The sequence below is a fragment of the Fundulus heteroclitus genome, chromosome 4, assembly GCF_011125445.2.
Source record: "Fundulus heteroclitus isolate FHET01 chromosome 4, MU-UCD_Fhet_4.1, whole genome shotgun sequence".
Taxonomy (NCBI): domain Eukaryota; kingdom Metazoa; phylum Chordata; class Actinopteri; order Cyprinodontiformes; family Fundulidae; genus Fundulus; species Fundulus heteroclitus.
In genome coordinates, this window is record NC_046364.1 from 14,757,790 (window position 1) to 14,773,230 (window position 15,441).

The 15,441-nt window shown below is 39.8% G+C and overlaps 1 protein-coding gene and 1 long non-coding RNA gene across 2 annotated transcripts in view; both read left to right on the forward strand.

Moving 5' to 3' along the window:
* Positions 1 to 1,453: 1,453 nt before the first annotated feature.
* LOC110369271 lies at positions 1,454 to 2,040 on the forward strand. Its single transcript, XR_002428872.2, has 2 exons — positions 1,454 to 1,628; positions 1,767 to 2,040. It is a non-coding gene; the product is annotated as an uncharacterized LOC110369271 (long non-coding RNA).
* Positions 2,041 to 4,333: 2,293 nt separating this feature from the next.
* ppef1 (protein phosphatase, EF-hand calcium binding domain 1) overlaps positions 4,334 to 15,441 on the forward strand; it is a 32,461-nt gene continuing 21,353 nt past the window's right edge. Inside the window, 7 exon segments of the mRNA XM_036136122.1 lie at positions 4,334 to 4,578; positions 4,953 to 5,070; positions 6,823 to 6,855; positions 7,650 to 7,777; positions 7,884 to 7,944; positions 10,222 to 10,385; positions 10,465 to 10,579. Of these exon segments, the coding sequence (XP_035992015.1) occupies positions 7,694 to 7,777; positions 7,884 to 7,944; positions 10,222 to 10,385; positions 10,465 to 10,579 (424 nt within the window). The 5' untranslated portion in view covers positions 4,334 to 4,578; positions 4,953 to 5,070; positions 6,823 to 6,855; positions 7,650 to 7,693.

The window sequence follows — 15,441 nt, forward strand, 5'->3', positions numbered from 1 at the left end:
GTGTTGTTAATCAGTGTCAGCTCTTCTGGTGTCAATGAAATGAACGACAGGGACACTAAACAGGCAGCAATGAGACAACCCCAAAAACACAGGAATGGTTTTATGCCCTTTTTTTTTTTGACAGCTTTTCAGTAATTTTGCATTTGAATAGGGTCAGTGTCAGTACTGGTAGCATGAGGCAATACCTGGGCTCTACAGAGGTTGCACAGGTGGTCCAACTCCACCAGGATGGCACATCAATATATGGGACTGCCAGAAGGTTTTCTGTGTCTCCCAGTACAGAGTGAAAACCATGGAGGAGGTTCCAGGAGACAGGAAGGTACTCTAGGAGAGCTGGCCAGGGCCGATTTAGCTCCTTAACCCATCAGCAGGGCCAGTATCTGCTATTTTGGTGGAAGGAGGACCAGGATGAGTACTAGCCTGAAGTCCTCTAGTAGGCCCTTGGCTCACTGCCCAGACCTCGGAGCTTGCCTCGCATTTGCCAGAGATCACCAGAACATCTTTTCTCAGATGAAAGCAGGCTCCTTCTGAGCTCATTTGACAGACATGAAAGGGTCTGGAGAAGCTGTGGCGAACATTAGGCTGCCTGCAACACTGCCCGACATGATTAGCTCGGTGGTGGGTCCGTGTTGGTCTGAGGAGGAATATCCATGGACGCACAGACTTGTACAGGATAAACAGTCGTACCCTGTCTGTTATTAGATATGGGGATGAAATCCTTAGACCCATCGTAAAAAAAATCCATCATTGATGCAGTGGGTCCTGGGTTCTTCCTGGTGCATGATAATGACTGGCCTCCATGCTCCTCTGACCTCAATCCAATAAAACATCTCTGCAACATCATGTTTATGTCCATCTGACGGCACCAGGTTGGACCTCAGACTGCCCAGGAGCTCAGTGATGCTCTGGTCAGGATCTGTGAGGAGATACCCCAGAACACCATCCGTCACCTCATAAGGAGCATGCCCCATCATTGTCAGGCATGCATACAAGCACATGGGGGCCATAGAAGCTACTGAGGACCATTTGTTGCAATTGCATTTTAGCAAATTGGTCCAGTCTGCTGCATCGGGTTTTCAGTTTTACACTCTATGTGACTTCATATTAAGCTTGTGTTGTGTTGTGCTTGTGCTAAGATTGTGTTTTTCTGTTGGGTCACTCTGTTGCTAAGCTGTTCCCGAGTCAGAGACATGGAAACGATGGGCTCCGCACTGCATCGCGAGACAAACATTAATTATAATGCAAAGCAAAGCTCTGAATAATGTGACCACATGTAGCTGCTTTTATTTGAGCCTGATTCTTTTTTTTCTCTCCTGCAGAAAGTGCCTGAACCCCCACTGAGGGCTTTACAGCCAAGTGGCTGAAAGTAATTGAGCCTGATTAAGCTAAGCTGTTGTCAATTTGCGTTGATTAAAACCCGCTTTTCAGCACTAACACAGGACCTCTGATTTTCTTATCAGGAGCAGCATAAAAAGGCTGTATCAGGACGGCTGTATTTTTAAGAGGCCTGTTTTTTTTTACCTGGACAGAAGAACATGAAGGCGCCTGTTCGAGCAGCTTGCCGGGTTCCTGCAGAAAGAAAGCGAGTACGGGCTCATTCCAGTTTCATGTACAAAACTCATAAAGAGGTCAGAGCTTACCCTTCCTGTTGGCTTTTTGCTTTTTAAAATTCAGCTTTGGATGACAATCTTATCCTGCATGTACAGCCCATCTTTGAAACACCGGGGCTTAACACTTTTCTTGTTTCACAATTCTCCCCCCGACAGGCTCATCCTGCAGGGATGAAGAATGCAGCTTTCCTGGCCAGCCGGCAGCTCTGTTATCCCCGACCGCTCCTGCTTAGGTTGGTGAGCTCGGAAGCGTCTCGGCTGTCAAAGAGCAACAGGCTAAAAATCATCACTCTACGGGAGATTGATGCTGCGGTCACGCTGATACAAAAGAGGATTTGTTCAAGAGTTGCAGCATGAGTTTGGTTTTTTTTTTGGACTCTTACTAAACCTTGTTTTATATTTGTTAATAAATGTTAATTTTAAAACCTATAGTGTTTCTGCCTTGCTGTCTAGGTTTGCATGTGGAATCTCGGTGCCAAGGATACTGCATTTAACGAGACAGGCCTAATGATCTCACTAAAAACAAACCAGTGAAAACTGCATGTGATTGGGCAGATCTTTGACAGGAAGCCTATTGGCTCACATGACTGTTTAAAAAAAAACAAAAAAAACTGAATACCATTTTTAACTGATTCGGGTGAAAATAAGGGTCAAGACCTGACGAGCTACTATCCTGCAGCTTTTAGTGCCATCCCTGCCTTTTTTTTCTCTCTCTCATGTTTGCAACTCAAGGACTGGACTCAGCACTCATGTGTAGTGTATGGTATTTAGCTTTAGTCTATTTATGAACATAACTGATTCCTTTAATCCTGTGCTCAAAGCTCCTGATAGAAATGTACATTAGCTTGAATTAAAGTTTGAGGTACTTTGGATATTATTCAATACAATTTGCCATGACTTTAAGCTACTACCAGTGATTTTGATTCAAGACTGGAATTGCTAACTTTGTAAACGGTGTTCTTGCTCCAAGATGAATGTGGATATGCAACAGCTGGTCATATGATGGAACTGACACAAACCCTCAGATATCTGACCTTTTTAACACCATTCAGTTTTCTCACCAAGAATGAACAAGTTTATATTGAGGTAAAAATCTATAATCCAACAGATATCCCCGAGCATGCCAAAATATGCAGTGTTTGTGACCCTGATATGGATGAATGTGGATAAAATGTCAAAGTATTAAACTATTGCATAGCAAACTGAGAATTCTAAAGTTTTAAAAAATACCCTTAGCTAATTTATGATTGGCTATTTTAAAATCAGGATTTAATGCAGACTAAACAGTTTTTATTCCTTCTTAATCCTCCTGTGTTGAACCTTGAATTAACTGTGGCTGCCTGATATTTTATCAGCAAAGGTGGTTTTATTTCAGAACTTATTTCTTTAGATTAAACAGATTTGGAAAAAAAGGGAACATTAATTTTTGGTTACTTAGTGCAAAGTGGAAAAATGCTTTCTATTTAATTTGACTGGGGTGACCATAGTGGCTCCCACAGCTGAACTGATTCTAGAACAGAGAAATGCAGAAAACCAAGAAGTTGTGCCAATCCAAACCACCAGCCTGATCACCCAGTCGATTCTGTTGCAAGAAATGTTGTTAGCCTGTCTATTCATATATATATATATATATATATATATATATATATATATATATATATATATATATATATATATATATATATATATATATATATATATATATATATATATATATATATATATATATTCATTCAAAGGTAGGTTTTTTTTCTGATTGTATTTTCAATTTCCAAAAAAAAAAAAAAAAAAAAAACAAACATCCACTGTTCAAGGTTAAAAAGGCCAGTCTCTTCCTGGAGAGTCGACCCTCAGACCAGGTGGAACAGATGAGCAGATATTCCCATTTCCACTGAGCTCAAACAGTGAGAACTGAGTTTGATTGAGAAGTGACCCAGCAAGACCAGAGCCAAAAGAAAAAGCTCAACCAATTTTTCTGGCAATAAGAATCTCTCTCCTTTTAAATACTTTCCTTTTTTTCCCCTTAGATCTTATTTTGAGTTAACTGTCAAAAGAAATTAGTGTTACAAGTGCATTTATCATTCAATCAAACCTGAAATTGTAATATTGATTCTTAAAATGTTTTTTATAAATACACAAATCTCACCTGTCTCTTGCTACATGATTAAGAAAGGGAATTTGCCCTTCAGACTGATTTGTGGTTGGTTTGAGACTGATAAACACAATAAAAACGTTACTTTAGGTTATCTGAATTTATAGAGCACTTTTATAATCATACTGACCACTCAAAGGGCTTTACACGTTCACCTAGTCGCACTCACCAACGCACACATACATTTATATACCAATATCCAGATCAGTAGGTAGACCACTTGAGGTTAGGTGCCTTGCTTTAGGGGCACTTAAAGGCGGGACAGAAGGAAGCTGGCATCGAACCAAAAACTTTCGGATTGCAGGACTACTCCCCACTGGGACACAATTGTCTCCTTTGTTATTGCTACACATATTTACTTTCCAACACAAATAGTAAATCCTAATTTTTCTTTTCTTTTTTTCTTGGTGTGTCTTTTCTGGGTTTGCATAATTTACATTTTATTTTTGAAGAATTGAGATGACTTTGAGTATTTAAATCACGCGAGTATCATGTAAAACAATTTTAACCCAGATTTGCGAGCTTCGTGCCGTATATCACTCAGCTGCCCTTACAATACTGCGCAGCGGGCAGAGCTGCTGCTGTTGTTGCTGGAAGCCACCTGCTGCTGCCTCCGCCTCATCTTCCAGCTCCAAGCTGCACCTCCCTTTCTGTCTTCGGGAATCCTCCGATCTCCTCCTCGCATTTTAAACACCCAAAGTACCACACCAAGCGGACGCAGAGCTGGACCTCTTCACGCAGGCTCCAACGCACATTTTTACGCATGGAATGACGCGCTCCTTTCTTCCCAGAGGATCGTGCGAATTCCACCTCCGGGTAAGATTTACCGACCTGCGAAGCGAAAAGAGCCTGTTTGATCCAAGTCTGCTGGAATATGAGATGTAAAGCAGCGCTTTAGCAGCTATGTTTGTTTTCCTGCACAATGTGCTGAAGCGTGTAAAGTCTGGGTCATTAGCAGCCAAGCAAGCTTCGTTTTAAGCGTAGATCAGGGGCGCTGATTAAAATATGAGTGGTGCCCCTGCCCCGCGGAATTATTTTTAAGCTACTACCAGCGATTTTGATTCAAGACTTTTTCAAACATTTCAAAGCCTTTTTGGATAATCTCCTATATTGTACCAGATATATGCTTAGTGTAGCTTTTATGACAAAAAGATGAGTAAAATGTGTGTGTTAATGTTCATTGCCATTAGTTGCATGCTGCCATCCAAAGCAACCCCATCATGACTGAAAAGGAGTGTGCATTGTGACCCCTGGACCTGCCTGCTGAACGTCATGGGATGTGGCACCTCTGTTGCCATTGAAACACAAGTAAAGAAACTGGAAACAGGTAACAGTATATATATATATATATATATATATATATATATATATATATATATATATATATATATATATAGATATAGATAGATAGATAGATAGATAGATAGATAGATAGATAGATAGATAGATAGATAGATAGATAGATAGATAGATAGATAGATAGATAGATAGATAGATAGATAGATAGATAGATAGATAGATAGATAGATAGATAGATAGATAGATAGATAGATAGATAGATAGATAGATAGATATAGATAGATAGATATATAGATATATAGATATATATAGTGTGTGTATGTATTTCAAAACAAGTATCTGTCCTACTGGTGTATGTTGTACTTATAACATCTGTTTAAGCTAAAACAAAAATATGTTTGGGGCTAGCAAGTAAGGATAGCATGGTATTAAACTTACTACAAAGTTTTGTTTGATTGTAATGAAAAATATCAGATTAAGGATCTTATTAGGAAGTAAAGTACTTCAGCCAGGAATAAACACTGAATCAACTCCTGATTATTGATGTGATTCCTAGGTGGGATATTAAACTTGGATCCAAAACCTCAGATCCCAAACAATTGCTGTGTTCCTGTGTGCACATAATGTAAATTAATTGTCTTTGTATTTAGGACACAGGGAAAACATTCATACTCATCATTTTGAAGATAAATTCGATTTATTTTATCTCTCTAAAAAAAAAACAGACTTTTTTTGAAAAATAACGTTATTTTGTCAATGAGTATCAAGGAAATTTTTAACCGGATGTTTGAGACTTTCAATGATTTTTTTCACATTAATACTCACCATACATAAACCTCAGAAATAATATGGACCATGTTGAAGTTAAAAATAAATAAATCACCCATGTGATCCCAAGAAAGAAAAGTATATGTATTTAAATTACAGGAGATTAGCAATGCCAGGATCCAAATTATGTTGTTGCAGTAGTATGAAAAAAAACATTACTGCAAACAGAGTAAATTGCCTAATTTTTAAAGTTTAATGCTGTATATTATATAGAAAAAAGAAACTAAAGATAAAGGATAAATACAATATACATGGGAAATTCAAACACAATATCTAAAATCTCTCTAAAATAGTATGGATAGCACTACACATAACAGTATGTAAAATAAATAGTAAAAATGTAAAAATACAGTGTAGTAGTTCTTATATAAGTATCATTATTAATAAATTTCCCCCACGGGGGATAAATAAAGAACTTCAGTTCAATTCAATTTATATTGTTGACACTTACTGTGAATTCCCAAGTACTCTGTTTTGATGTAAAACCAATAATCTAAAACACTGGCTTTGTTTTGGTTTATTTTATTTCATTTAACCTTCTTGAAAAGCTCTTCTTGGCTATGCACTGTTTCATTACTGCTGAGTGTTTTGCTCTTTTCTGTCTCTGCATTGGCTTCCTGATTTGTTGCATACAGAGAGAGAGAGAGAGAGAGAGAGAGAGAGAGAGAGAGGCATGCAGATGTTTGATGGATGGTAGTTTTTTTTCCCCTTCACATCTTGTCTTCTCTCCTCTCTTTAATGAGTGTTGCTGCTCCCAAACGGCAGTTTAATTTGTGCAGTTTTTCCAGTCCCACTGTTGCCCATGACCTCCCCCGTGGCTTGTTATCGCTCCTACGTTGTTTGTCTGCACGTGTGTCTTCATGTGTGTCCGTGTTTGCTCATGATGTTATTCAATTACCAGCTTCTTCCGCTGACTTGTGTTTCCTCTCACAGATGAAGCCGTTAAAAGTCCCAGCCCAGCTCTGAGTAAGATCCTTCTTAGTCTTAGTACCTTGCTAAATTACAGTGCCCTTTGCACCCTAACTTCTTGTCACATTACAGACACAAACTTCAATGTATAGGGATTTCAGTGTCATGCTGTAGGAATAATTTCCTCAGCAGGCACAGAGAAACGGATAAGATTGGATTGGAAGACGCTGGAAAAGACTACAGACTCAGACTTAAGTTTGTCGTCCTAGCAGGACAGCGGCCCTAAACATAGAGCCAGAGCTTCAATGGGATGCTTTAGAGCAAACCATACATGTGTTGCGATGGTCTAGTCAAAGTCGAGACTAAAATCCGGTCAAGAATCTGTGACAACTCATGAAAATCCTTCAGTTTGCCTGAATCTTTTTGCAAAGGGAAATTGATGCCCTCATCAATTTTAGCCTCTACATGTGCATGTGATGTGTGCCAGCAGCAAAACTTGGAGTCAGGGGTTGGATTCATATGCAGTCCACACTTCTCAGATTTATTTATTAAATTTGAAACCATGCATCCTTTTCCTTCTGCTTTATAATACGACATGAAATCAAAATGAAATACATTACAGTTTGATGTTGAAATGAGACAAAAAGAGATCAATGCATTTAACCATATTTTGCAAAGGACCATATCTAAGAAGGTTATAGCTGTTTAAATGCGTTTTTTAAACTTATATAAGATGTTTCAATATAAAGTTAAAAGTATTTGAAGATTAAGCTGATTTGTAACATGGGTCTATACGTGTCATTGCAGTTCTCCTCAGTTGATAAAGTCTCCTTTCTGATACTTTACTGCAGCGATAAAGGCGGCTGTTCTGATTCAGCGATGGTACCGGCGCTACATGGCCCGGCTGGAGATAAGACGGAGGTACACCTGGAACATCTTCCAGTCCATTGAATATGCCGGGGAACAGGACCAGCTGCAGGTCTCTCTCTTTTTCTCTCTCCGCTTGTGTTGCAGGCATTTTCTGATTGCTGCTTATTTAGAAGGCGTCATAAAGCTTTTATGTGCTTTCATCTTAATATCTCCAGCTGTCCAGTTTCTTCACTTACATGTTGGACAACTTCACCCAGCTTCATGGAAGCGGACCCGGTGAGACAAGAACTGTGCAGATATTTAGCTTTATTGTCTTCATTAGACTTCAGACTCTGCTTTCATTGTTCTCGTTTCTCTTTTAGTCCAGTCTGGCTAAATTTGTTCAATTTTTCCCTCTTACATGTGTCTTTTATTACAGCTTCTACCTCGTTGTTTACAATTTAGTGTGGTCTGTTATTCAAAGCTCCTTCCAACCTCAGTAAGAGGTAAAATTTTCCACTTCACTAGTCATCAAATGGGGCTAAGTTGTTGAAAAATAAATATAATTTCTCCTAAATGAGCACCATTTTTGGCAAACAGCTATGTTGTGGTCTAAATATGAAAGCCCAACGTATACCCTGTTGCTTAGTAACAGCCATGAATGTGGAGGCCAGTGTGTGGCTTTTAAACCGTTTGTGTGTGTTGTGCCGCCCAGATCCCCGATCCGACGAGATCCTCTGCTGACCGACGTCCTTCATGGCTTTTAAATTGAGCCAAAACATGCAGGCAGGGCTGTCACTGTGCGCTGCAGACATCTGCGTTTTTTTGTCTGTGAGGGAGAGAACGAGGGCAGAACAAAGGGCATTTAATGGACAACAGACAATAAACCTTACAAAGCGGGGCCTGTAGGTAGATGTCTGCTTTTTTTGCTTGCATAAATTAGAGGTCATTATTATTTTACTAATTAGCATATCAGAGTGCTCTCATGTCACACAGAGCTGAAAGTGATACAGTGGCAAGCTATTTCAGATTAAACCATGTGTTGTGGCTATTTTTATTTCACAACCTGATGATAATCAACATGCTTCTAACCCATACAGCATCCATTTATGTAGCATTCTGGAGATTAGAACCACTACCCTCATATTTTGGTTCCAATGATTAAAATGACCGTTGCTAGAATAAGTTACTATAAATTGACTTTCTTGCACTCTGAAGTTTGACTTCGCTGTTCAAAAATGAAATTATTATATTTGAAATGCTAAGCTGGTATTATTATTACATAAAAAGTTATGTGTATGCATAGCAACGCAAGGAATTACCCTGTGCCATTAATGATTTAGGGATAATTAAGCTAAAATGTAGGAGATGAAGTCCATCCTTTGTTTTATTTTTGCCAGTTAAGAGCCGATGTAGTGACCATGGGTTGCAAGTAAAATGCAGTTATTTACTGACAGTCAGTAAATGGGACTATCTCTGTTGGTTCAGTTTGTTAATCTGGCTAAAATATCAAACAGAAAAGATATTTAAATTATTAGAAAATAGCCAAGACCACTTTTTATCATGCTGAGAAGTGTTGAAGTCTGTAGCCCTACCATGAGAAGGGTCAATCAGAAGTCATCGTCTCAGGAACGTCTTTATAAGTTTACCTCAAAATCAGATAATATGTTAATTAACAAGGCCAGGGGAGTTACAGAGCCTCTAACTCACAGGCCTGTTACCATGTTGAATGTGAAAGTTTTTCATTATAGTTAAAGGTTTAACGGCCAGGACAATGGGAGCCCTTGAGGCTCAGAGGAGGCTAAACAATACAGAACGTGAAACCATTACCATAACAGATACTATTCATCACAGCAGTTTATAAAAAAGAGAAGGAGAAAAAGACAATTATGTTTCCGGACCTGAGAAATAGCAGAAATAGCCAGACTTCATGATAGAGCTCTCACTGAAAGCAAAGCTGTTAAGAACATATTTGATATTTATATTTTCATCCCACGTATCTGCAAAAAATTAGAATGGATAAAATTCAACCAGTAAGGGCAGCACTAAAGGGAAACTTAAGACAAATATCAGAAATAGCATTGCTTTTTATTTTATATAAGTTTACATTTATTCTAACCTTATTTTGTGGAAACAAGAGGAGACTTGGAGCTCATCATAAAAGTTATATAATCCAACTAATAGAGGAAATATGCAAAAAGCTGTTCAGCAATTATAAGAGAGGTTTGATTGCTGTAATGTCAATAATAATTTTTTCCACTGATAACTGAGTAAAGTACGAAAAAGTTTTCAAATGCCAATATTTTGATCAAAACTTACTCCTTTTGTATTGTTTTATTTTCTGTCTCATTTTCTGTCACACACAAAAGTAAAATCATTTTAAATCTAAAGGCTAAAGGGGTATAGAGAATGTGGGGCTTAATGGTATGTCACATTTGGTTTGTTAAAAGATTATTGATTTATTATTATTATTTTATTTACTTATCTATTTATTTGCTGCCATGGAGCTGTCTCTGTAAACCATTTTTAAAAAGAGCCAAAATAAAAGGCTCTTTCATATATTATGTCCTGCAGACTTGATCTCCCAGCTGCTGGACCCTGTCATTGACCCCTGGTTGGATAGGGAGACCTGCTACAAAACGATCTCCATCCCAGAGTCTTACACCGGACCTCGTATTTCCTTTCCTCTTTCTGTCTCTGATACAAACGCCCTCCTCCGTGCATTCAAGGAGCAGCAGGTACGCCTTATGGCACTTGGGTGTTTCTTACTGCAACATTTGCTTGTTTTAAATATGGTGAACTTTTCTTTCTGCACAGATTCTACATGCCAGGTATGTCCTGCAGCTGCTGTACGAGACCAAAAAGCTCCTCAAACAGATGCCAAATGTTGTCCATTTGTCAACATCCTATACCAAGGAAATCACCATATGTGGTGAGGAGTCTCAATCTCAGTTCTTCTTGTTAACTTCAGATTCAGCATCGTCGTTTTCCTGCACAGTAATTAAAAACATGAAAACGTTTCATTCTCATCCTGAGCTGAGTCAGTAGTGTAGGTCAGTGTATACATGAATAAGTGATCAGAAATGTCTTTAAATGTGTCATAAGCACAGCGGACCGTATCTTAATGGCAGCCTTCCAGCATATTTGCACATTGATCAGGCACTTGACTTCTCTTCCACAGCCGCTTCCTCGCACCGACTCGCATCTCATTAAACTCAAGAATACCTGTTACTAAAGGGAAAAAAACACACACTGCTTGTGTTGAGGCGGCGCCATTTGGAGACGTTTGCATACAACTTGCAGTTCCAGTCATTAAATTATTTTTGTTTGATTATTCTTAGGAAATCTTTATCCAAAGAGAAAACAATGTTGAGATCATTGTCCTGCCTTAACGGTGAAATGGGCCCCCAATTTCTAGCACCTTTTTATTGTTTTGACATTAAATTGAATCTTATGAAGGTAGTTCCACATTATTCCAACTACTTGGTGCAATGCCCATAGCAATAACCATAGTAACGGAGCTATCAGACAGCCAGAGGCTCCATCCGAATACCCTTATTGGATAAGAACTTTAGCCAAAGTGGAAGTGTGTCAACATTTGCCATGATGAGTGCTGTCCGAATAGTGCTGTCAGTAAGGAAGGAAGGAAGAAAGCTAGTCTGTATGCTTCCTCTCGCAGCTAGTTTTGCCTAGGAACTTCGCAACACCCCTTACTGGCACTAAGTAGCCTTAAGGTATCCCACAATCCTTTGTGTGACAGGACGTATAAGCACGGCTCCCATCACGGAAATCATTGAAAATGTCTGGAGAGAAGACCGCACACACTTTGTAGTTCATTTTCAGAAGCCTGTAGGCCCAGATTTGGCTACAATCATCCATGAGCATATCCATCACATAATGACGTCTGAATTAAAGGCTGTCCGAAATCGGCACAGCAGTCCAAAGCTCCTTTCCTCCCCACGGTAGAGTTATGACTGGTGATCACGTGAAAGGTCAAGGAACAGAAGCTAGGACTTATAATTAAGGATATTCGGATGGAGCCATTATCTTGTACTGCTCCCTCTTGACCAAACCAAAAACCGTTTGGACCAATCACGTTGCAGTATTATGGTTTAAGGCGGGACATACCAGCTGAAATTAAAGCAATAGCTGCCAAGTTCACTGCTGAACCAAAATAAACATGGCATCGCAGTAAGACACATGCATACCTTCTGCTATCGCATCTGTTTTGTCAGAATCCACGATTTCATCTTTGAAAGAAGAACAGCAAGAAGTGCCTTGAAAAGCATTACTTGTGGTTTCTTAAAGTTTCTGATACTGTGATTGGCTAAACCCAACGTTTGGTAGGCAAACACTAGGTGTCGCTTCGCCTAATCTGCTTGAAGAATTCTGCTAATGTCCCTCCGTTCCCCAAACAGATTTGATGGAAGCTGCAGATTGATAAAGTGCAGAAAGGAGGGTGATACACATTATCAATCTGGCTGGCCAGGTTACGTCGGAGTTGAAGGCAATCGAAATCAGCACAGCAGACCGAAGCTCCTTTCTTCCCCATGGTAGATTTCTTACTGTTGACCCCATGAAAGGTCAAAGAACAGGAGCCAGAAGCTATAATTAAGGGTATTCAGATGGACCCCTTGAGGCATGTTTGTAGTGAATGACAGCAAACCAACAGCTTCTTGAGTGACATCAGTAACTCATTAAAGAAACTGGCTGATAATATAAGGTTTGCCTGATCATACCCGTTTCGTTCTACAATGTTGTTGTGCCAGTTCAGACGTGACAGAAAGCGGTAACGGACTACGTTACCCACGATGCAATGTGGTCAAAATGGCCACCAACTCATGTGGTCAAAATGGCCACCAACTCCCATCACGCAACACGGCAAAATGGCCGCCGATCAAGGAAACAGCATCAATTCGGGACGTAACGGACTGCGTTACCCATGATGCAATGTGGTCAAAATGGCCACCAACTCCCATCACGCAACACGGCAAAATGGCCGCCGATCAAGATAAGGTTGCTATGATGATGGCTATAAAAGCCGATCACCCACGACCATCTTTCTTCTTCCCTGGCTTTTAGCCAACCCGAGAAGACACGCACAGCTGATTCCCACGCCACGTGTTCGATTGCTCGCTGGACCGAGATTTTTCGACGCAACGGTTATTCCCTGCTTTATAACAGGAGGTCGACTTAAATAAGTACTTTTAAATTCCCTCTGATCAAAAGACTGAGAGACGCCGTATCTCCCAGTGATCGAAGAGGACCCCGCTTTTGTCTGGCCAACAAAGCGACTGTTGAACCCGGAGGAAGAAACGAAGCAGCTTCTTCCCCGTCCCGCTGCAGCCTGTGGACAACTGCGCTCGTCGAAGCGCGTCCAGAAAGCAACACTCGGAGCGTTCCGGACCAGCCCCGAGGCAACTCAAAGTAACGGGGTTTTTCCCCTTTCATTTCTGTCTCACCAACAGGGTGTTTAGAAGTGCCTGGGCAGGCGGTAGAACTTTGTAGGTGTTGGTTAATGCTTTTATTCCACGACGAAGTTGGAATTATTTTGCTGAACATTTTCTTTGTATGTGCGTGCATTTTACAATTGATTTGCTGTGTTGATTTGTGATCCATCAAGAACCCCGCCGTGGGTTACCGATTTATCTCTTTTCATCTTCTTCCCTGCTTCCCCCCTCTCTCTCTTTTCGCTCCTTATCAGTTTAATTTCTTTGTCCGAGCTCAAGTCGCGGGCTTTGCTTTAAACTCCTAGTTAGCCCCCCCCCCTCTCGAAACGAGGCATTGTCCCATCAGCGTAAGCGTGGTTACGTTATTAGGACCTCCCCTCATACGTCATCGTAGCAGCCATCTTGGGAGGGTCACGTGTATCTGGACTGTAGGTAGCTTAGCTGAACTAGCTTTGTGTAAGACATCAAAGCGTCCAGTGAGATTCCCGAAGCTGTTCTGTCTGTCAATGCTGATACGTGAAATGCCGATGTTTCGAGGGCGGTGTTAAACAACTTTGAGTTAAGTTAAGATCTGCTAACCGCTCATTTTAATCCATTGTTTATTTTTGTTTTGTTCTTTATTTCCACATATATATTTTGCATGTTTTAGTTTAGTAATGAGTAAGAATTCCAAAGTTGTTTGAATCAGAGAATTACTGTAACAGGGAATTGCTTTTGGTTCAATAAAGCCAACCACTGCGGAATAGACATTGTTTTGTGTTCAGTCCAATTCACAGTTGCCTGGGTATTCAGAAATCAGAGCTAACCTCCTTTGGAGTTAACATCTGACATTAATACAGAGACAATATCATTGGATGGTGATAAGGAATAAGGATTTAAACTCTAATTGCAGTTACATTGGGGTTCTCACAGCCTGCTGGATAAACCTGGTCGGTTAACAGTCCGACCTGATCATTTATTCCAGCATAAATGAGTTCATAACAACAAGTTAACTAATGCATTAGTGGTATAAATACTTATAAGCTTATAGCTAACATCACCACCATTTGAACTATATTTGTTATAGCGAAATTTTGAGTTGAATGATTTATTATTTAAATTATAATACCAAATTATAATTAATAATAATAATAAGCATATTCAACCAGCTTATAAAATCTAGCATAAATTGGCGTCCCTGGGTGGGCTGGAGTCTACTTATTGGCGTTCCTTTAGACTAAATCGAATAACCAGCAACTTATGAATTGAATGAACACAATCCATATTCCAGCATTTTGACTGCTCACCTTGCCAAAAGGACTATACAGTCATAATTGATTAAGGAGGTATCATTACTAAATATATACGTGTTTGTGGTGGTTTGAGGTTGTTAACCTGAGGTTTGAATATTGATTTCTGGACTGGAAGTCAGCTAGATTGAAATACACAGCAGCCAGCGTCTGCTACTTGTCAATCAGAGTCTGTGTCGTGTTCTGCTTTGAAAAGAGAGACCCTGCCTCCATCTGGTGGCCAGGATAGGTAGTTGCAGTCACGGTTTTAAAGACAGCTTAGATCGCTCAGTGTCCCGGAGGGACAGTTTTGAAAGTCAGTTTCTTTAAACTTACCTTACGGTTACGCCCCTTTGTCTTTTTAATTTTATTTTATTCATTTTTTTTTTTCTTTCCTCCCTTATTCCCCTTCTGCTCATCATAAGTGGTCAAAATTGAGCTGTGATTTTGAAACTAAGGTTGCAATTTAGCGGTTTTTAACTGTCATTCTTTGCCACCTCTGAAGCTCCAAAACACTTTGCTATTTTCCACACATGTGTAGAGCACCTGTTCTGAAATAACTTACATCACAAACAAAGCCACAGCTTTATCATTTAATTACTGGCCGAAAGGTTAGTGGTCCATGTCACTCAAAGTTAATTTTCTCAAAGTTAAACAAGCATATTAACCGTTCCTAAACGGTTAATATGTAATTGTAAGTCGCAGGGTTGATTTTCCCCTGCGCAGCCTAGTTAAACGCACGTATTTGAACCCACTTACTGCAGTAAAGTGAGTCATAGTGCGTGTTTGCTGTTAACAGTTAAAGTGAAGCCACTTAACAGTTGTTGTTAGCAGTTGTTGTTTAGCGCTGAGCTAAATTAAAGTGTATGCGTTGTTACCTAGTGCTAAGCTAGAATACAGCGTTGTTATTTGTTGTCTGTTGTTTAGCGCTGAGCTAAACTACAGGTTGTTACCTGTTGTGTTGTTATCCATAGCTGACAAAGAATGGATAGTAGCGGTTCTTCAGTCAAAGGAGCTGAAGGTCCAAACCATTCCATTGGAATGGAGGCCCAGGATGTCATTAGCTCACTGCTTAA